General features: G+C 35.9%; 1 protein-coding gene across 1 annotated transcript in view; it reads right to left on the reverse strand.

The window, feature by feature from the left end:
- Window positions 1-17,157, reverse strand: part of ARHGAP24 (Rho GTPase activating protein 24) — a 511,574-nt gene that overhangs the window by 403,060 nt on the left and 91,357 nt on the right. The window contains exon 2 of the mRNA XM_030313510.1: window positions 15,963-16,162. Coding sequence (XP_030169370.1) covers window positions 15,963-16,142 — 180 coding nt within the window. The 5' untranslated portion in view covers window positions 16,143-16,162. The remainder of the gene's footprint in view (window positions 1-15,962; window positions 16,163-17,157) is intronic.

The raw sequence follows: 17,157 nt of genomic DNA on the forward strand, positions 1-17,157 counted from the left end.
AAAAAAAAATCCAGCCAAATTGTCTATTTTACAAGTGTTACATCTTACAATTTTGGAAGGAGAGGGTGTCAGCAGGGGCAAACTCATTTGTATCTTTAAAATATTCTCGGGGAGCCTGGGTGGCTTAGTTGGTTGAGCGTCCGACTTCGGCTCAGGTCATGATCTCACGGTTTGTGAGTTTCTGCCCCATGTCAGGCTCTGTGCTGACAGCTCAGAGCCTAAAGACTTCTTCGGATTCTGTGTGTCCCTCTCTCTCTCTACCTCTCCCCTGCTCATGCTCTGTCTCTCTCTCTCTCTCTCAAAAATGAATAATCAAAAATTTTTTTAAAAAAATAAAATATTCTCAAGCAGTTTTAAAAATCAAAAAGAAAAACAATATTTTAAGTAACCACTATCATTTTATCACAATTGCATGTGAAATGATGACACTTTAGAGAGGAAGTTTTGAAAACACTGAGAATTTTAGATAAGTATGTCACTATCTGTGATAATAACTAAACCTGCCTTCATCAGAGTTTTGCCCAAACACTCAAAATGCAGACTAACAGAACACTGAGAACATTTGTGACCTCTGCGTGTGGTTTCAAAATGGAACTCCTGTTCCTATTCCCCAAGGATATCCTAAAGGTAAATTATCCATTTCCAAATTAATTGTGAATATTACAATGTATATTTTATAGGCAAATGTAGTGATTTAGGAAATAACTAAAACCATTAACTTACTGGAAGCATCATGAGAGCTTAATTTTTAGAAAGCAGGAGCATTTGTGCAACTAAGCAAAATTTCTAGAAACCTGAAACTGAGAAACAATTCTGAAACCATCAGCTTCATGTCTTCATTTAACAGAGGAAGTATGGGAAGAAGTGATTCATTGAAGGTGATATTCTTCACTAATGGGAGAATAAAGTCCATGACCCAGGAGAGCCCCAGGGTTATATAAAAAGACAAAAATTGACAAGATGTAGAAAGTTTCCTTTAAAAATCTAGAGAAACTATTAATTCTAAGCATTTAAAACAAACAAACAAACAAAATCTAGGAAAAAGATCCAAAATAGATGCAGGTATTCAGCACTGTAAAGCTGTCTAAAAATGTATGAGAGTCTTACTGCTGATGTTTCCTGCCTGCCTTCCCTGGAGGAGGTTCTGAATGTTAAATAACAGTTGTTAGGGTTATGTTGGCTTGTTTAAATCATCAGTTCATGCTGCAAGCAAGGCCAGGACTATTGCACATTCAACCCACATTCAGGTCAGTGAGCTCACATCTGTAGATTCAGTTCTTTATTCTAATAAACTAATTTCTCAAGATTGGCCACAAGGTAGCCCAAGTAGAAGATGTGCATCTATTTATCTGAAATATTTTTTTAGCTGTGGTAAGGGATGCCATATTACTTAAGTATTTGTGATCGTGTACTTAGAAAATAGTTAAGTAGGAATCCAGGTTCATAAAAATTAGCTGCGGATTATGCTAATACACTGAATTGATTCTGTTCATCTCTTCTATGACTACGACACAAAGAGTAACAATGAGTTAGAAGAGAAAGATACCTTAAGTTAATATATATAGGGCTTTTTATATTTGCCTAGCTAGAGCAATTAGGCAAGAAAAAAAAATGAAAAACATAGAAATGGGATAGGAAGAAGTAAAATAGTCACTATACGGAGATGACATGATACTATATATGGAAAACCCTAAAGATGCCAACAAAAAACTGTTAAAACTAATTTAAAAATTCAGTAAAATTTCAGGATACAAAATAAATATACAGAAATCTGTTGTGTTTCTATATACTAATAATGAAATATCAATATATATTGGAACATTTTATTCAGCCATAAAAAAGGATGAAACCTTGCCATTTGCAACAACATGATAGGAGCTAGAGGGTATAATGCTAAGTGAAATAAGTCAGTCAGAGAAAGACAAATACCATATGATTTCACACATATGTGGAATTTAAGAAGCAAAACATACAAACAAAGCGTTGATCTCTCAATCAAAAACCTCATTCTTTACTATAAAGAACAATCGGATGGTTACCAGAGGGGAGGTGGGTGGGGGGACGGGTGAAATATGTGATGGGGATTAAGAGTACACTTATCTTGATGAGCACTGAGTAATGTACAGAATAGTATCACTATATTGTACACATGAAACCAATATAACACTGTATTGTAACTATACTGGAATTAACATTAAAAACCTAATAAAAAAGAAAACTATCCCATTTATAATTGCATCAAAAATAATAATATGCCTAGGAGCAAATTAAACAAATTAGGTGAAAGACCTGGGAAAACTATAAGACATTAGTGAAAGAAACTAAAGAAGACACAAACAAATGAAAACATAGTCTGTACTCATGGATTAGAAGAGTTAATATTGTTAAAATGTCCATGCTATCAAAAGCAATCTACAGATTCAATTCAATCCCTACTAAAAGTCCAAAGGCATTTTCCACAGAAATAGAACAAACAATCCTAAAATTTGTATGGAACCACAAAAGACCCAAGTAGTCAAGCAATCTTGAGAAAGGAAAACAAAGCTGGAGGCACCACAAACCTGATTTCAAGCTCTACTACAAAGTTGTAGTCATCAAAACAGTATGGTATTGGCATACAAATAAATACATAGATCAATGTCACATGGTACAGAATCTATAAATAAACTTACATTTATATGATTAGTTAGTTTATGTCAACTAGTTTATTTAACTAATGTCAATTAGTTTATGACAAAGGAGCCAAGAATATACAATGGGAAAGGCCAGTCTTTGCAATAAACGATGCTGGAAAACTGGACAAACACATGGGAAAGAATGAAACTGGACCACCATCTCACACTGTACACAACAATTAAACCAAAATGGATTAGAGACTTGAACATGAGATCTGAAATGATAAAAATCCTAAAGCAAAGCATAATTAATAAGTTCTCTGACACAGATCTTAGTAATGATTTTTTCCATCTAACACCAAAAGCAGAAGCAACAAAAGCAAAAATAAACGAGTGTGACTACATCAAACTAAAAAGCTTCTGTATAGCAAAAGAAACCATCATCAACAAAATTATAAAGCAACCTACTCAATGGGAGAAAATATTTAGAAATCATATATCTGATAAGGGGTTAATGTCCAAAATATACAAAGAACTCAACTCAATAATCCAAAGAGAGATAGGGAGGGAGACAAACAAACAAACAAAAATGATTTGAAAAATGCCCTATTTGAAAAATGGGCAGAGATCTAAATAGACATTTTCCTTAAAACATACAGAGAGCCAACAGGTACATGGAAAGATGCTCAACATCACTAATCATCAGAAAATACAAATCAAAACTATAAGATATCACCTCACACCTGTCAGAACAGCTGATATCAAAAGACAAAAGATAACAAGTGTTGGTGAGGATGTAGAGAAAAGGAGACCCTTGTGCTCTGTTGGTGGGGAAGTAAATTGGTGCAGCCACTCTGCAAAACAGCACTGAGGTTCCTCAAAAAGTTAAAAATAGAGCTACCATATTATCCAGCAATTCCACTTATGGATATTTATCAATAAAAAAACCAAAAACATTCAAAAAGATATATGCATCCCCTTGTTCACTGGAACATCATTTACAATAGCCAAGATATGGGAAAAAAATCATCAATGCATGAATGGATAAAGAAAATGTGATATATAGATATAGACACATATCACACATACACAGTGGCATGTGATTCAGTCATAGAAAGAATAAAAAGAATAATATGCTAAGTGAAATAAATTAGGCAGGGACAGACAAATAGTGTATGATCTCACTTATACGGGGAATCTAAAACAAATTAAAAAAAAAAAGGGGGCGCCTGGGTGGCGCAGTCGGTTAAGCGTCCGACTTCAGCCAGGTCACGATCTCGCGGTCCGGGAGTTCGAGCCCCGCGTCAGGCTCTGGGCTGATGGCTCAGAGCCTGGAGCCTGTTTCCAATTCTGTGTCTCCCTCTCTCTCTGCCCCTCCCCCGTTCATGCTCTCTCTCTCTCTATCCCAAAAATAAATAAACATTGAAAAAAAAATTTTTTTAAAAATAAGTTAATAGATACAAAGACCAGATTAGTGGCTGCCAGATGTTGGGGGTGGCAGGGTGGGAGAAATGAGTAAAGGAGGTCAAAGGGTACAAACATCCCCCCCTCCAAAATCATATTTTTGTATATGACAAGTTATCTGACTCATAAATGGAACAGAATATTGTTTCAAATTAATAATCATAAGAAATCAGACACATGAAGGACTTTAACAATCTCCAGAATTATTAGTTAAGAAAGGAATGTTAGTTCCACTTATCTGGGAGAAAAAAGTATATGCATTTTATTTATAAGTTGTGACTTAAAAACTGTGAAAGTATGACAGAAGTTTTCTATAATAGGGTGTTGAGTAGGAATTATCCTGTTGTCCCAGACTGATTTTGGGGATCTAAAACCAGAAATAAAGAAAGATGCATTTCTCTTCTAACAGATACAATAAGAAAGGAAAGAATGCAACCTAATCAGATACCACTGTGGCCAGCACCACTACCTGTCTTCCTCTTCCTGCCTAAGGAAAGATGTCTGGTGGGGGGAAGCCATAAGCTCCTCAAGGCAAACAATAAACTCCAGGAAAATCGCTAGCAACTGGGGAGATTGGCAGCTTGTTCCTCACTCTGTAATGTGCTTAGGCTGTTCTGAACCTATCCACAAGTAAAGGACAAAAGAATTGCAGGGCAGAGAAAATTGTGTGACAATGTAAAGGAGTTTGTAGTACTTTGTCATGTCAGCCATACCCGAATATCCAGTAATTTAAGTTTAACCAGGGAAGGCAGGGCACCTGGTAATGAGGTCCTGGCAGCAAGAAGCTATGGGTGTAATGCTCATTCTGAGACCTGAAGGCTGAAAAATGAGGACAAGATATTTCCCTGTCTCCAACATCCTGGGCAGTCAAGATGCTCATAAATAAAGAAACAGGAGCAACCATCATAGTCCCCCTACAATAATAGGTTCCTAGAGATACATTTGTCCTTGCTCTCTCTTCCCCTCTGCCAGTCCTCAATACTAGAGACCTCAGAAAGAAGGAAAGAGTATCCATTTCGTGGCCCTCTCAAACACAAAGACACACAGAATATACACACATTCTCTCTCTGTCTCTCCCTACCTTCCCTGTCCTATCTCTCAGTGCTGCAGAGACAGGAAAACAGAGGCACACTGTGCTTCTTCCCTACTTGAAATACCCTGTCAAGACTGGCAAGTGCTGAGATGGAGTGTAGAGAGACATAGATGAGATTTAAGCCAGGCATGAAGCTTGAGTTTTAAATTAAATTGAAAGGTAATCATTAAAAATGACTGGCACAGTTTCTCAAAAGGTTAAACAGTGAGGTTATCATATAACCCATCAATTTCACTTCTAAATACATAACCAAGAGAAATGAAAACATACAAAACTTGTCCACACAAAAACTTGTACACGAGTATTCATAGCAGCATTACGCATAACAGCCTCAAAGTGAAATCAAACCAAATGGCCATCAAGTGAAGAATGGATAAACAAAATGTAGCATATTGAAATAATGGAATATTATTCAGCCCTATAAAGAAATGAAGTACTGATATATCCTAGACATTGATAAACCTTGAAAATATTATGCTAAGGAAAGGAAGCCAAAATTCAGAAAATGAGAATAACAATTCATGCACCTGGCATTGTTTCCTTGTAAAAGTGGTCAAAACATTTTGTAAAGTATAATTTATATAGTTTACAATTGATAAATATTCACTGAATGAATGAACATATGGTAATAGTGCTAGAAAAATGGAGAACAGCTGGATCTAGGCAAGATAAAGCTTAAGAAGAAAGGGCAGGAAGATTGAGTGCCCAAAAGAAACTTAGGAAAGAATAACTAGCAAATGGCTGTGAAATAACTTCATACATCGGGGGAAGAAAAAGTAGCCTTTTAAAATACATTTCTCTGAGCACTAAAAATGTAAATTTTCAAATGACATTTTCACCTATTCATTTTTTCCCTAAATTTTCTTCTCCACTAATTGAGATAATGGAAATATGCCTAGGTTTATGCTAATGAGCTAATCCATATAGGGACTATCGGATTCCATATATTGAATTGCATCGCAAATACAAAAGCCTTCAGTCAATATGATTAAGTGTTAGAAGCAGAACTCAAGGGATTCAACTCCGGTAATTCTCAAACTGGTGTTGAGGAATAAGTGTTGTACATGAGATAAGAAAAGCAGGACTGTCTCTCTCTGGGGTGGTCCAGTTCTGCAAAGAAAATCCTTCAAGTCTCCTTAGCTGTCATAATCATTTCGATAAGCTCTAGAGGAGCCCCAAAAGTAACTTAAACAAAAAGAAAAGACATACTACAAAGGTGAGCATTGTTTTTTGAGAATTTTCCATGTGAGTTCAGTGTTTTGACAACATAGGTGACAAGCAAAAACAAGTTGTCTTCTGCTCTGAAGTTAGCATTACTTACATGGGCTGATCATCTATTATTTTCTTCATTATTCAACTAACAAGGAATATATTGTAGATCCTGACTTCTAAACTGCCTTGTCAGGTTATCTTGATAGTCAAAGATGGTAAAAATGATGATGATAATGATAATGATGATACCAACAACTTAATATTTACCGAGAGTTTAATATGTAGTCAGGTAATGTATAAGTATTCTAGAAACATCATCTCCGGTATGCAAACAACTGCTCTGTGAGATAGGTTTTATTACTTACATTTCACTGATGAGTAACTTAGTCAAGTAAGTAAAAAAATTTACCCAAGGCTTATAGCTACTGATGGAGTCTTACATGACCCGAGGCAGTCTGGCACTAAAACCTACAAAACAACTGGGTTCAGCTGCTTTCCAGGGAAACACCCATACTGAACAAGGTCAATTCTGGAGAAAATTATGAGGATGAAATCTCATATACTGTGTTCCCACTGGTTACCATGTCCCACCCATCCATCTCTATGATTGCCCAAGACGTTATCTGCTGCTCGTCACTCCAAGTGCCCTTTCCAGCAGCAACAGATTTTTCAATCCTTTCTACTATGAAGGAAAAAAAAAAAGTGACCTGATGGGCATGCCCACAATTTATGCTTAGGTTATAATGGATGATAGAAGGTCAAGCGTTTAACTGTAGCATAGTTGCTTGTCCATCATTTTTCCAGAGATTATGTCATAATACAAAATAGCCAATTATAGGAACCCAAGACAGCTGTAGAACTGTCTGAGAAGGACTTTCTGGTTAGGTGAGCATTTTGGATTCCTTCACAATGAGCTTCACCTAGAATGAGTCCTATATGCACTGTTTAGCTCTAAATTCAATAAAGAAGGAAAAGAGGCACATAAAAGTAAGGGAAATGTAAGGTCCCAAGATAAAATCTACAATCCTTAACCCAGCTTACTTGTCTGTGCATATGTCTCCAAATTCATCTCTCATCACTTCTTGTCTTCTTTCTTACTTGACCATCTCGTATTTCCCAATAGTCTACCAAAGAGCCATGGCTTAAACTTTTATTCTGCCACATATACCACCCCCACAGCTTGTAATAAAGCTATATCATCTTCCAATTTTCAGCATATACTCTTTTGAAAAACTCTCCCTGAACCCTGAAGTGGTGATAAGTGTCCCTCCTATGGCCTCCAATGGTAAATAGTTATTATATTGTATAGCAACTGCAAAAATCTGTAACACCCACCAGAATTTAACACCGGATTCATGATGCTTAGTAGTATTTAATCACCTGTAGCAGGGACTGATAACTCCTTCAGTTCTCCTCTGGACAAAGCCCAGGATAAAGCTGAGCTCCATGTCCAGACCTCTTTGCCATTAGGTTTGGTCATATGACTCCGTTCTAGTTAATGAAATGTGAACAGTTAATGAAATGTGAGCTATAAGAGCCACTAGCACACCTGGTCCACCCAAACCTTCTATGCAATACTCCCTTTTATATTCCCTTTCTATCTGACTGGGAAGGGAATGACCCTGTGGTGAGTTTGGAAGCCAAAAGTTAAAATTACAAAATCTCTGGCAGCGTGGGTTTCTAAACAGTTGTTTGCAGCAGACCAAGAAGACACTTCGTCACTTACCTAGAATCTGTTTGGACTTTTACTTGAGAAAGAAGCAAGTTGCTTCTTTTTAAATTCTTTTTCTTTGGCGGGGGGGAGTCTTTTTATTTAGGATTGGTTATATCACCTTTATGTTTCCTGGAAACTAGCATAATAACTACAGCACATTAGAAATTTATAAACATGTGTTGATTTTTTTTAAAAAATCAAATGAATAAGTAGCATGAATATCTTAAGAAATAGATGCTCTTTTGTCATGCTAATATAAAAACAGCTAACATACATTTTATCCTTACTATGTGCCACTGCTTTCTGAGATCATTTATATAAATTACTTAATTCAATCCTCCTAACAATGGTATGAAATAGGTACTATTATTATCTCATTGCACAGATTAGTAAATTGAAGTTTAAATCAGCTTACTCACTACTCAGTGTATCATAATTAGTATCTGGCTGAGTCAAGATTTAATCCAAACAATCTGACTCAAAGTCTATATTTTAACCACTCTGAAATAGCTGTGTAGAAGTCAGCAATTAAAAAATTCTTCAACTAAAAGCAGAATAAAAAAATTTCATATTAATAACACTGTCTTGATATAATCCTTTCTAGGAATGAACTAAAATTTCCCCAAAATTTATGATGACACACAATGCCACCTTATGTGTATTTTTTTAATTTTTAAATGTTTATTTATTTTTATGCAGAGACCTACAAAGTGAAATTTAAAAAGCTACACTTCATAAATACTTTTCTGAATTGTCTTAATGGGGAAATATGCACTTATTTTTATTTTATCATTCATATCTGACCATCCAATTCGTTAGCTTTCCTCTCCAGCATCGGCCCTCTAGAACTGAGATTCTCTGAACTCAGCTGGGTCTTGACCTCAATCTGTTGTCCAAACAGGTGCAAATCTGCTGCAAAGCATTATAGTCCACTCAAGATTTTACTACCTATCACAAGTTATTTTATTAAATACTTTCATGAACATAAAAAAAAATTATTTATTTTTGAGAGACAGAGCACAAGCAGGGAGAGAGAGAGAGAGAGATAGAGAGAGAGAGAGAGAGAGAGAGAGAGAGAGAGAGAATCCAAAGCAGTCTCCAGGCTCTGAGCTGTCAGCACAGAGCCTGACGCAGGGCTCAAAGTCACAAACAGCAAGATCATGACCTGAGCTGAAGTCAGACGCTTAACCAACTGAGACACCCAGGTAACCCATTTTATGCATATTTTTAAATACCAAGAGATTTAGTTGCTAGGCAGAAAGTTTTAGATTTAAGGATGAAATTCAAGTTTCAAGGTTCCTAATATTACCTTAAACACTTAATTGGGGTTTTGTCTTCTTCTAACTCATGTATTTTAACAAACAGCAAATGCCTTAGAGATTTCTTGATTTCATTAACTTACAAGTTTCATTAAATATATAAAATTAGAGCCTGCTCTTAAATCAGTAATCAATTCTTGCACATTTAGAGGTCAATCCTCAGGTTATAATTCACTCAAAATCACTTTATTCTCTAAGTTAAGAAAATTCACTGTGATCTAATATAGTATCATCTTCATCACATCCAGGAAAAAACCCTTTCCACACAACCAGATCAATGTCTGTTTTTGAAAATCTAGACTAGGTTAATTGAGTTGTGCCTGTTTGGATTTTAATCTTGTTATCAGGAGTCTCAGGCTAGCTTCTAACAATTGCTGCTTTTCAGTTTCAAATTCTAGTATCCAAAGTATGTCAAACACACTCACAAGTATGGCCAAGCTTGAAACTTCACTATTATTTAGGTATTAATATACTTCGTGATGGAAGTAAGACAGATGATTTCAAAAAAGCACTTGAATTCATCACTGGATTCAGCTGCAAAATCTATACACTGCCTTACTTTTAGAATTATAATGATCATATTCTATCTCAGACTCGTCTGCTTCCCTCATGTTACAATATCTATAATTAAGGTCACAGTCATTTGTCATGATCATGAATGAAAGATGGCCAAACAGATATTGTCACAACCTCAATGTAAGTCTCCTTTAAAACCTTTTCATAGCTTTTCAAAAGTCCTAAAGTTGTTCAGGGTAGATAAAAGAACTTTTTTTCAAAGGTTCTTCACACAGTATAATTTTAACTTTTTTCCATATATAAGTAGGACTTAATTTCAAATATAAAAAAGAAAAATATTACCTAAAAACTAGAAATATGTAGTACTATAAATGCTTACAATGATTATGGATATATTAATTTATTTTTTTAATTTGCTATATACATTTTTCCATGCTTCTGTTGCTGTTTGGAAACAACCAAAATTAACTTTATTTTTTGAGAATGACTTTTTTTTAAGTAATGTCTACACCCAACATAGGGCTCAGACTCACGACCTCGAGATCAAGAGGTGCACACTGTATCAACTAAGCCAGCCAGATACACGTACACACCCTCAACTTTATTTTTTAAATCTGTTCTGAATAAAATCTGTAAGTGCAGACACTGTAGAAAATGATTTTGGGAGAAAGTTTTGAACTAAACAAACTGAAGTTTCTCCACTTTTAAAAATGATGGGATATTAAGGATTTCAGTTTGATTTATTTTAAATACAAAATAGTTATATCTTGAGGTATACCTCTAATTTATTGCCTGGGGAACCATGGTTAAAGCTCGAAAGTCTTTTTTTTTTTTTTACTTTAAAAAAAATTTTTAACGTTTATTTATTTTTGAGAAGAGAGAGATAGAGCATGAGCAAGGGAAGAGAGAGAAAGAGGGAGACACAGAATCTGAAACAGGCTCCAGGCTCTGAGCTGTCAGCACAGAGCCCGACACAGGGCTTGAACTCACAGACCGTGAGATCAGGACCTAAGCGGAAGTTGGACACTCAACTGACTGAGCCACCCAGGTGCCCCAAGGCTTGAAAGTCTTATTTACAAATTAGGTACTATCACCAGAGAGAGAACTTATAGGTATTTTTATCTTTTTGCTTAAAAAGAAAATACAAGAACAGTGGCAGTGAGACTTTCTAAATTCTCAAACCTGTGCAGGTTGTAGAATATTTAAAAGACAAGGAGAAATTTGAATAAGAACATAAGATACCAATAGTAGGTTCAAATAATTAAATGTATAATGCACTAACTCAGATATATTAGGTTCTAGTGGAGATCAAAGTTGATGGTACCAATAGGAGAAAAACCTAATTGAAAAAATTATATTCATTAACAGAGGTATGCAACAGAGTAGGTATTATGGAATGAATTGTGTCCCCCTAAAATTCACATATTGAAGCCTACCCTCCCCCCATGTACCCGTACTTGGAGATAATTAAAGTTAAATGATATCATAAAGGTAGGGCTCTGATCCAATAGGTCTCTTGTCCTTAAAGAGAAGAGATACCAGAGTTCTCTATCCTTCTGTACACAAGGCAACAGGCGTGTGAGGAAACAGAGGGAAAGCAGCTATCTCCAAGCTGGGAACAGAGGCTTCACCAGAGACCAACCTTGATCTTGGTCTTCTAGCCTCCCGAACTGTGAGAAAATACATTTTTGTTGCGTAAGCCACCCAGGACATGGCATTTTGTTATGGCAGCCAGAGCAGACAAATACATTTCTTAAAAATGACTACCATTATTCCTTTCTAACAGATTAATGCAGTTTTACAACTTGAGTAGCATAGGTGTTCTAGAAATAGCTCCCATAGTGTGCCAGAGAATTGGTCTCTTTGTACAACATACACATCCCTTTATGTTGTCGCCTCCTATCACTCTAACCCCATTTCCTGTCATTTCACAACCGTAACAATATGGAGTTATCTATAAATGTCTATTTGTGACTCTATGTCTCTCCTCTGCTCTGAGTTCCTTTCCTCCATTTATCTACCTGGAGAACTCCCACTAACCTTCAGCACCCCAGGTAAGGGTCACCTCTTGCTTTGTGCCACTTTCCTCAACTCTTCTGCACAGCATCATCACTCATTTCTTGGCATTAATTGTATCTGTGTCTTCAGAACATCTAGTGTTTACATGATAGCCTGTCCCAATTATAATTTTGCATATCTGTTCCCCCCAACAGATGTGTAGTTTTTAATAGCAAGGATAATACGGAGTTTGACTCTCTTTATTGAAAATGGAAGAGAAGAAACTCAGTAAAAGTTTTATTAAAATAAATTGAAAACCTTTGCCTAGGACAGGAGAAACACACATTTCAAGGGTGTTAATACTCTCATTTTAGAAATGCCTTTTAAGAGAGAGAAAAACAAATCCAGTTTAAGTTTATTGAACATTTTTAGCTGGTTACGAATACTTAAAAGGGTGAATTTTTCAATTCATTAGTGACGTTCCCTCCAGTAATAATGAAATAACCCTCATCAAACTATATGAAGGCCAAGGGCATTCCTATGCTTGAAAGCACCAATATTGAAAATAAACAACCAAGAAGTAGTTCTGATTGAAAGCAAATCTAAAGAAAAGTTAAGGATTTGTGAGCAGGCAAAAAGCAAAGCTGAAGGAACACTGGATCAAGAGCAAGAAAATCTGTTTTTGTTCCTCATCTGCCAGTCATTAACAATATCCCATGACCAATACAAACAAGATATTACGCTCACATGCACACACACACACACACACACACACACACACACTTCATCTGTAAAAGGGGGGCATTTATAACAACTAAATTTTTTCCAGTTTTAACATTTTTCAAGATGTTTAATTATTCTTCATTGAGGTGATTAATTCTTTAAAAAGATTTCTTTAATGTGATTTAAACTTTGTTGTTATGAAGTGATTATGATTTAATATATTACGTTCTGCTTTTGAGTTATGACTTTGATATATGTGGTTGAGACTAGTCAATATCACCATAACCCCTGGTACTCCCATCCTTCCTCCTTATAGATAGATACCTTTTGTTGACTCACTAACTCATGAAAAATATGCCTCAGAACTTACAATGTGCTGGGCATTAAAGAAAACTACTTTTAAGTAAGGAATTGTCCATTCATAGGCAAATATATGGTCCTTTAAAATTACTAAGAGCCTTCTGATACAGAAATTGCCAGTTTTTAATCTGATTCTTTGTGTATGTATTTGAACATTAGTGTAAAAAATTTAAAAAGCACAAAGTCAAAATTCCTGGTGCTTGAACTGCTATGAAAGATGATATATAATTAATAAGTCAAAGTTATTTACCCCAAAGTTTGACTTCTCTATTAACAAATGATATTTGTAAAAAAAAAATTAAGAAACTTTTTTAAGGGAAATAATAGCCTATATTTGCTTTGTATAAGCATCAGTACTTTCTCATCAATACAACTCTCATTTGTTGATTTTAGTTATTATAAGCTTAAAAACATCAGTATTATAATGATATCAAAACACAACTTAGAAATATTATGAATTAAAGTGATTTTTATTTTGAGGCAGATTTTCATTTGAATTAATCAGAATGTTTTGCATTTTCTTATTTATATTTCCAATTTGTTAGCAAAATAACTACACTGCACTGAAGACCATCTGTGACTCTGTAGACCTTCTGGAAATTACACAGAGATATGACACAGCATAGCCAAGGCTGTATGATAATATCCTCTTTGAAGAGTTTAGGGCAGAGTTCCTCAAACTGGGGTTCCTTTGCATATTCTCTAACATCCTCCAGTTCTCAGATTTTAGAAACATTGAGCTTGAGCTTGATCCATTCTATCCCATGTTCATTGTTAGAAGGTCCACTAAGTTCACCAAAGAGTCAGAACATTTGCTTGATCTTCTTTCACATTTTCATTCACTCAACTCCTGAATCTTCTGTTCCCCTTATCCCCCATTTAGGTTCTGGATGCTGCATAATTAATCATTTAATCTGTACCCATTCTGGCCACACTATGCCAGGAATAAGACTCAGTGGGATAAAACATTGGCTCTTACTCATACTTCCATTTTATTCCATATCAAAGTCCCCATATTAAATCCTCCATATTCTGTTTTCTCACATTAACCTGATCCCTTTCTCTGAGTTTGATAAAAATTATTTTATTTTTTTTAATGTTTATTTATTTATTTTGAAAGAGAGAGGGCAGAGAGGGAGGGAGAAAGAATCCCAAGTAGGCTCCGGGATGTCAGCACAGAACCTGATGCAGAGCTCAGTCTCACGAACCATGAAATCATGACTTGAGCTGGAACCGAGAGTCTAATGCTTAACTGACTGAGCCATCCAGGTGCCCCAATAAAGATGATTTTATATTCAAGACAATGCCATAATGTGAATACTATACAGCATAAAACAAGGTACAATGAGACAAGAACCCTGGAGAATAGGATAAGAGACAAAAGACTCTACTGCTTTATAAGCCTCTGATGTCCCTATGACCTTGGTCACATTGCTTCATATCACTACGCCACAATTTCTCCATCTGTAGTGATAATCCCCACATTCCACACTGGTTTGCTATGACAAATGCAATAACTGGTATGGAAATGCACTATAATATAAATATATCATATATTTATATATTTTATATATTATATAAATTCTCTATAATGTAAATATTCTTATTTATTTTAAGTATCTAATAATATATAATCATATATATATATATATATATACACACACACACACACACACACACACACACACATACACAAAGTTTTCAGTCTAATTCCTGGCCCTGGTAAATAAATGCTTAAAATATAGTAGCAATTTTAAAACATGTTTATAGTATGTGCACTTGTTGCTATTTCTTATAATTAAACCAGACAAATGAAACCTTTGCAAAATTACAAGGTCTGAGAATATAAAATACTAAAGAGGAGCCCCGATCCAAATTAAGTTCTTGAACTTTAACACAAGAAAAATAGCTTCAAAAACATACTGTTAGGGATGTTTATGTCATCTAATCCACAATATTTCTACCATTTATATATCCTATAGATATAAATGAAGGGAAAACACACAGGAGATACTTCAGTTTGTAGCTCCTTCCATCAATTGATGATCACAGCTAAGAAAGCTTATTGTAGCTACAGGAAGAGTTGGAGATTTTTCCTTTCTCTCATTGCAGCCTAGAGACTTGTGGCTGAGAAAATGATAAGTAAATAAGTAAATACAAGACCACTAAGGAACCACAAAAAGACACAGGAACTACCCCCAGAAGAGTATATTGTGTATGATGATTGGATGTATCAGCATTGTTCCATTTAGCACCATATCCATATTTTATGTGAGTGAAGGTGGAAGGAAGCTCCCAGGGAATTGATACTAAAGGTGTCTCAAAAATTACTGAAAGTCGTGTTTATAGTTTTCCTTCAATTCTGTGCTTTTAACTTATTTTTAAGAAAAGGAAAGAGGGGCGCCTGGGTGGCGCAGTCGGTTAAGCGTCCGACTTCAGCCAGGTCACGATCTCGCGGTCCGGGAGTTCGAGCCCCGCGTCAGGCTCTGGGCTGATGGCTCGGAGCCTGGAGCCTGTTTCCGATTCTGTGTCTCCCTCTCTCTCTGCCCCTCCCCCGTTCATGCTCTGTCTCTCTCTGTCCGAAAAATAAATAAACGTTGAAAAAAAAAATTTAAAGAAAAGGAAAGATGTTTTGGCTACCATATATATCGTCTAGCAGATGTTCATTAAAAATTCTTGTAAAGTAAGTATGCCCGAAGGACTCAGGCATTCTGTTCCAGCTTAGTAAAAGTCAAAATTAATATTAGACAAGTATAATTTGCCTCTTGGCCTCAATTAGCAAGTTCATCATCTTAAACCAAAGTAAACAATGAGAAAAGGTATGAAAGATGCCAATGAACTGTAAGAGGAGGGAAATTGGGTTGACCTCAGACTCCATCAGTTTCTAACAAACCTTCTACTTCTTGGATTGCTTATGACCAGAGTGCTTTTTATTTTGTCCTACTTACCAAGGGCTTTGTTTCATCTTCATCTTTGAAATAGTAGAGCTGATCTCCCTTGAGCACAAACCAGCGAGTATGCCAAGTCTTGACAAAGCCTCCTTGCTTCCTCAGCCACCCACACTTCATGGCATTATTCCGCCCTTGGCCTTGTTGGGGGTTCTCGGTGGAGTCGTTGTTCTCCTCCATTATCAAGCTGATGAACTTTCCTATTTACCAAGAAAGAAAGAAAGAAAGAAAGAAAGAAAGAGAAAATTAGGTATTCTGATATATTCAATTCCCTCTAAAATTACTTCTGTCCCTTAAAAAAAAAAGCAGGAAGAGTGAAAAACGCGTATCAACTCATTTGCCAGATTTCTAGAGGCAAACCACAGACCTGACAACAATACGCTTGGAGAAACCTTGGGGAAAGTTTATTGTATCTTCCTTTAAGGAACAAGTCAGCTGGGTGATAATATTCCTTTTTTCCTAAGTAGAACTAAAGAATGGGTAAGTTCTACAGGTAGTGTGTTAAGAAGCAAGTTTTGAAAATAAACGAAAACCCCAGCAAAAACACAATTCTCATGATAATGAGACTCTGTGTCTGGCGTGCACTGATTGTGTCCTGCTTATGCAGGCCTGTGATTATCTGAGCAAACACTAGACCAACACATGTTAAAGTTTAAAGAGACTATTTTTAAAACCTCAATGGAAGACATTTGTTCTACATATGTGAAAATTTCTCAAGATGTATCTGTCCCCCATTCTCCCAAAGTATCCCCTTGAAGTTTCTTTGGCTGGTCAGGAATTAGTGCAGCTGAAAAATTCTAGGCGGAAAAAAAACCTGCTTGGACAGTTGAGTTTCCTTCAACTCCAGGAGTGGGTGGTACACTCCAGCTGCATGAGGAAGAACATTTCAAGGTTATGTGTGAAGGAGTATAGTGTGATAAACACTCTACATGGCAAGAAAATGAGTTTATCGTGGAAGAAATATTAATCCACAGGTGAGAAGTTAACTACCACAGTAACAACAGAGGAGGTGGCTTTCTGGGAAAGCTGCGGACAAGTAGTCAAGAATATGACATTTTCCTATCCTAAAAGTGTCCTGAAAATTCTTGCTAATGTTTATTTCTAAGCACTTTTCTCAGGAAATGAAAAGTCCAGTCTTTACCCTGTGTCTTTGAGGAAGATGTAAGAATACAGATTAATTAATAAGACATGGAAT

Source organism: Lynx canadensis, chromosome B1, assembly GCF_007474595.2.
Source record: "Lynx canadensis isolate LIC74 chromosome B1, mLynCan4.pri.v2, whole genome shotgun sequence".
NCBI classification, from domain to species: domain Eukaryota; kingdom Metazoa; phylum Chordata; class Mammalia; order Carnivora; family Felidae; genus Lynx; species Lynx canadensis.